Here is a 6,247-nt window from a genome sequence, read left to right as displayed (position 1 = left end):
AATAATTATAAAGACAATTTGTGTCCAAAAGGTACATGTGACAAAGCACATAAGGGCCTACTTTAATTTGGAATATATAGCCTTACATGTATAATGAAAGGGCTTAAACCAGCCCCATGCAGCTAGTGTCTGTATATCTTTTTTTTGCTTGCCTTTGGCCTATCCTCTTTAATAAAGAATCTAGATTTTGTTGGCAGCAAACGAAATTATATTTTGCAACGTTACACGTGTATCCCACAAAAAAAAGACCTCACGTTTGCAGCAATCACCTAAATTCAAAACTCAAAACAAAATAAAAACAACGTAATAATTTAACATTTGTTGTCAAAAATAAGCTTTTAATGAATCAGCATTTTGTTTGAGAAACATACTGTATTTAACATTTCATTTTTGCAAAATGTCAAAAAAATTAAAAAGGTAAGGTTGTCGGTTCATCCATCATTATAGAATCAATATGTTTAACAGCGTGATGAGAAGACGACAGATTAAGTTGACTCAAGTCATACTGAGGATAGCTAGTTTATTTGTGAAAAGTGTATTTCTGTATAGGCAGATACATTTTAGTTATCTCAAGATTTGAGTCATAAGTGTCAACACTCATTTGTCTCGAGTAGAAAAGTCACACATAATTTGTCGCAACAGAGGGACATTCCACCAGAAACGTACATTTACCGTGACAGGGCCTGACACTTTAGCTCTTCCTCCTCAAAAAACAAACAAAAAAACAAGCTTAAAATCATACAATTCAATGACAGAACTCACCCGGTGTCAGCTTCCCCTCAGTCAAACCAAAGGCGTATTGCACACATTTTAAGTTTAGTTTTATGTAAACGTGACAGGACTGACCAAAAATGGGGACAGTTGTAAAATAGAATTTATCTGTATAATTTATGTATAATTTCATGCTTTTAATCAATTGATATGAATGATAACAACTTAAACTTGCTATTGAGTTTTTTTCTAAATAACACTTTTATAACAAAACTATGAAAGCTGTATAGGTCCAATTTGGCTGAGGACAAGGACAGGATTTGTGATTTTAAAAGTGTTTTCAATAAGAAAAAAATATCTGAGAACCTAATGAATGACATATTCATTTACAGAACAACTCACAGAAATCAAACATCCGTCAGTCTTATACATTTGCATATGGCATATGCCTTTTGGATGAAATATTCACTGTAACAGTTCAAGTATTTCTGGTAGAATGTCTCCAGAACCTTGAATTAATATTGCTTATTAAGGGGTATTTACTGTCTTTAGTCCCACAAAACGATCACGAATATGTTGTTTTAATTAACAAGTATTCGAATTGATTAATTAGAGTTTCTTAACATTTAAAACGCTTAACAACTCACCCCGACGTGAAAAAGATTCTGAAAAAAAACTCCTCTCCTTCCTTTCAGGTATAAGCGATCCATATTGTTGATCATTTTCCTATTTGTGGTTATGTGTTTAATTCTTTACCGTAGTTACAAAATGCGATTATAGTTTAATTTTTTATTTAAAGTATAAATGCACATGTTGTGTGTCTTTTTGTTTCTGTTTATGAATAAATAAAAAGCTGTGTCTTATGGGGCAAAATATACTTCAATGCTACGCATTTTGTATAAAAAGACATGCATGAATGAAAGATTTTTTCTTTTTGTCTATATCGCATAATTGTACCGTAGACGTATAGAAAGTGTCACGCCGATGTTAATTTTATCTTTAGTCATGTCCAGGAAATACAATTAAATATAGGATTTCTATTTGGAATTGTATTTTTTTTTACCAAAAATAGGCCTAAACTTAAAAGCTGCTAGAGAAGTATATGGAACGTAATGTTAATGAACCACACAAATGTCAATTTACAGCAAGCTACAATGTAAACAACCAACATCAGCCAATATTGTGTTGCATGTCATTAACACAGGTAATGGACAGACAGCTGAAGGTGGTCGCGAGGCTCTTCCTGTGCGTCTGAACCTCAGTCAAGCATTTCAGCCTGGCGCCAGATACTACATCAGGTGTAAGGTTACTGTTTGTTGTGGCCTGTGTACACTAATAGGCCTGTTGGATGTCAGTGTCGGCGTCACCTTTTCGGACATCCACTTTGCTTCACCTATATGCACAAACCAATTTACCCCCTTGGTTTCATGAGGGTAAATGAGTAAGCAGTATGCTGCCTAAACCGCAGCAAATATCAACACGCATGTCTTTCTGCGTTATTATTATACATTATATTCAACTAAACAATATTACAACTTAATGTTAGGCTGTTTCTGTAAAAAAATGCTTTAACTAAAAATAATTTAACCCATTTGAACTTCATTTCATAAGTCAGAGGAAATGGATTTTCTAAGTTTAATATAATCAATTTTTTTTAACTTGCAAAGAAGGCAGCTTTTGACCTAACGTTTTTAAGTTGTAGTGTATTTACTTCGGCAAAAAAAAGCTTGGTTTACAACTTGGAAAATGGAAAATTAATAGTTTAATAATTAATCTTATTCTGGTTAAATAATTGTTATTGCTTAACATAAACTGCATTAAAAGCTGTGCAAAACAGTGAAACAAACCCTACTAAAAATGTAAATAACTTTAAATAAATAAGTATGGAAACTTTCCCATTCTTTATGACCCAGTGACAAATAGACTCGTTTTAGTTTTTATAAAGATCAAATAATTGTTGTTCTTTATTATTTTCAAAAAACATACAATGACAACTGAAATGCAACTTGTATTTTATTTTGTAACGTTTTTAAATCAAATTCTTTAAAAGCATTGGGAAATATTATTCCGTAACACTTATTACGTTTGGATAATTGATGGGTTAATGTTAATAGAAAATGACTTACTACAAAATACATGCAATTAAATAAAACTAATCAACTAGGCTAACTATAAACAAAACAGTTGCACAAGTTAGCTGAAGTTGAAATTGCTACATTGCAAATGTTTTTACAAATGATTATTCGATATGCATATACTGTCGAGTCGTGCTGCACCGTTTTAAAATAAATGTCTTTCTATGTAATCTAATTGATTATTTGAAAAAGTTTAAATGCTCGAAAATATTCGACAATAGCTCTAAAAAAGCATTTTAAGTGGCATTTCATTCATAGCTCTTGTTTGAAGAATGTAAACTACCTGAAGCTGCTCTAAAATGCCTGTTGTGAGATGGGATATAGTGATGATGGGGCGCACCAGTGGGAGGGGTCATTATAAGATAAGAACATGCTTCTCTTCGCACCTTTAACCAGCGTCTAACAGCAGCGGAAAGAGAAAGATAAAGGTCTTTCTATATAAATTCGCTCTGCTTCTGCGAGGAGATGATTCACCACACAAACTGAACATTTTGAGATCGATTTGAAACTTTAAAAACCTGCTGTCGTGGGCCTTAACGGAGGACGTCTATAAAACATAAGTCAACAGATGTTGCACTGAATTTAAGGTGAAACGAATAAGACTTCTTTCACATCATCCACCCAGATCTCCCATCGCTTTCTTTAGAGCAGCGATATGCTTCCGAGTCCTGTGACTTCAACCCCGTTTTCGGTAAAGGACATTCTTAAATTGGAACAGCAACATGCTCTTAACCCGAATGGATTCATGGGTATTGAGCAGGACACTGTGCCTCTGCAGTCGCTCCAGCTTGAATGCATGCAGAGTACATTAAGCCGGAGCCTGGATCTCCTCTACAGTCCCGAGAAACACAGTGCGATTGCTGGGGAACAGGTGAAATGTGCCTTGAGTTCAGATGACTTTGACATCGTCAGAGACTCCTGCAGTTCTCCAATAGAAGAGGAGATGGAATCCCGCGAAGACACAAGTGAGTGGAATGTATATGACAAGCTGAATTATTTTTCCTCAATAAGATTAGGCTGTTTTTTTCCAAAATATTTGTTACTTGATTGTCTAAGATTTGGTTACATGCTGTTACATTATCTCCTCTAAAACCCCTTTGGAATTACGACGTTTTAGGTAGGCCCAAACTTTTGCTTATTTATTATCGTCAAAATTTAGCTTGAGTAATATAACAAGAATGGGTCATGATCACGACTTTCTCCTTTCGTTGTCGACCACAGTTGAATGTGAAGAAATGTTTCCGTGATTCCGAACGGCATTTAAGAGCGTGGTTGTGCCTTAGTTTTAGCGATCATATATATTAATGAATTTGACCTTTTGAATTATATTTAAAAAGATAATGACATTGTGGACATCATTAATACATATTGATCATTATGATTTTATATTTTTCAGGCATGTGTCAGTTTGACGACTCGGTTTGTAAAAAAGACGAAACAACCATTGAGAAACCAAAGCAGAGGTTGCGCAGGAAACCCCGAGTTCTCTTTTCTCAAACGCAAGTGTTTGAGCTGGAAAGACGCTTCAAGCAGCAGAGATACCTTTCAGCGCCCGAGCGAGATCACCTGGCTCATGTTTTGAAGCTCACGTCCACACAGGTCAAAATATGGTTCCAGAACCGGAGGTACAAGTGTAAGAGACAGCGACAGGATAAAACTCTAGAGCTGGCCGCGCCACGGAGGGTGGCAGTGCCCGTGTTGGTGCGAGATGGAAAACCCTGTCATGGACCTCCTTATCCATACAATAACTATTACGGCAGTTATGGAAATAACCCATACCACTGTAACTTCACTTCTGTGCCTTCGTTTGCCAATACAAGCCAAATACCCAACCACTTTGTGGATATGAATTTACCGTCAGGAAGTGTTGATGGGATTAGAGCTTGGTGAGACGTGACATCAGTCCCTAAACAGTGAACTTTTTGGATAAAGAAAATATAACCCACTGGCACTGCTGAAAATACATTGAACAATTATTTTGTGGTACTGTAGAAAATTGTTGACTGATTTGATATATTTTTGTGGTTTTATATCTGTGCTTTACAAAAACACCAAATAAAGACTATACTTAATATTTAACATTTATCCCGATGAAGCTTTTTGTATGAAAATGTATTTTGAAGATATTTCAGATAAAACTAAATAACCCATAATATTTTCCTGAAATATGTGTTGACTATAATCATCAAATTATCAGAAAGAGTGATTTAACATAAATATTAGGGGAATAATATAAAGTGTCATTTGAGATAGAACGTGACAAAGTTTGTTCTGGATGATAATGTTATAATTACATCTGAAAGTGTTATTTATCATTACAATTAAACATACATTACAATTTACCTTATATTTATTTTAAATGAATCTTGAACAATTCATGTAATTTCCACCTTTCAATTTTCGAACAGAGTGAAAATCGATTTTCTTCAATTCAATTTTATTTATATAGCGCTTTTCACAATGTGCATTGTTCCAAAGCAGCTTTACAGGAGAAAATAAGAAAAACTGAAAAACACAAAAAAGGTAAAATACAGCACAGTGCATGGTGTTTATAGAACAAGCAAGATCATTCTAGTAAATAATGTCTAATAAATGCAGTCTCCCGGTGGTTTATTTAGGATATATGCATTAAGTGAATGCTTGGCTGAAAAGATGTGTCTTTAATCTACATTTAAATTGGGAGAGTGTGTCTGACCCTCGAATAGTATCGGGGAGGCTATTCCAGAGTTTAGGTGCTACGTATGAGAAAGCTCTACACCCTTTGGTGGATTTAGTTATTCTAGGTGTTATCAAAAGTCTGGAGTTTTGAGATCTTATAGAGCGTGATGGGTTGTAATGTGATAGAAGCTCTGTTATGTAGGTGCTAACCCGTTTTCTTCTGTAGGTAAATTCAGTGGAGTCGGAAAAAGTGTAAAAAGCTTAACACTCGATATTGGATCATTGCTTAAAACTTTAAGGCAGAAAATGAGGTTGTTGTGAATTTATTAACAGTGAGAGAATGTTGTGTGCATTTTCGAAATTTTACGGGCCAATAAATTCAAGCTTTAATGCAACTCAAGTTAATTATTTGGACCAGGTCATTCATACTGACATGTGTTAATGATGCAACTAAATAAGCAGAATATGGTCTAAAAATTACTGCTAAAAAGAAATAAATAAAAACATTTTGATGAAAAAAACATTAATTTTGGCTAATTGACCAATTGACATTTTTTTGTAAGTCCGGATAGGAAGCATTTTAAATGTTTAAATAATATTTGAAGTTCTTCGAAATTCGTATGCCGCAAAAAAATAAAAATGTGCTCGTGAGAAACTATTAAATTTCACTCATTTTACGAAAGTAGTCAATGTGATTTAGGCTAATAAACTCACACTCTTGTCTTGGGTGTAAATTAAACAGT

General features: G+C 34.3%; 1 protein-coding gene across 1 annotated transcript; it reads left to right on the top strand.

Moving 5' to 3' along the window:
• The first annotated feature begins 3,501 nt into the window (after positions 1–3,501).
• On the top strand, positions 3,502–4,736 carry nkx2.7 (NK2 transcription factor related 7). Its single transcript, XM_057357295.1, has 2 exons — positions 3,502–3,811; positions 4,243–4,736. The coding sequence occupies exons 1-2, from the start codon at positions 3,502–3,504 to the stop codon at positions 4,734–4,736; spliced, it is 804 nt and encodes a 267-aa protein (XP_057213278.1).
• Positions 4,737–6,247: the final 1,511 nt, after the last annotated feature.

Source organism: Triplophysa rosa, linkage group LG17 (assembly GCF_024868665.1).
Source record: "Triplophysa rosa linkage group LG17, Trosa_1v2, whole genome shotgun sequence".
NCBI lineage: Eukaryota > Metazoa > Chordata > Actinopteri > Cypriniformes > Nemacheilidae > Triplophysa > Triplophysa rosa.
Note: the sequence above shows the minus strand (reverse complement) of the source record. Positions and strands in the feature narration are given on the sequence as shown.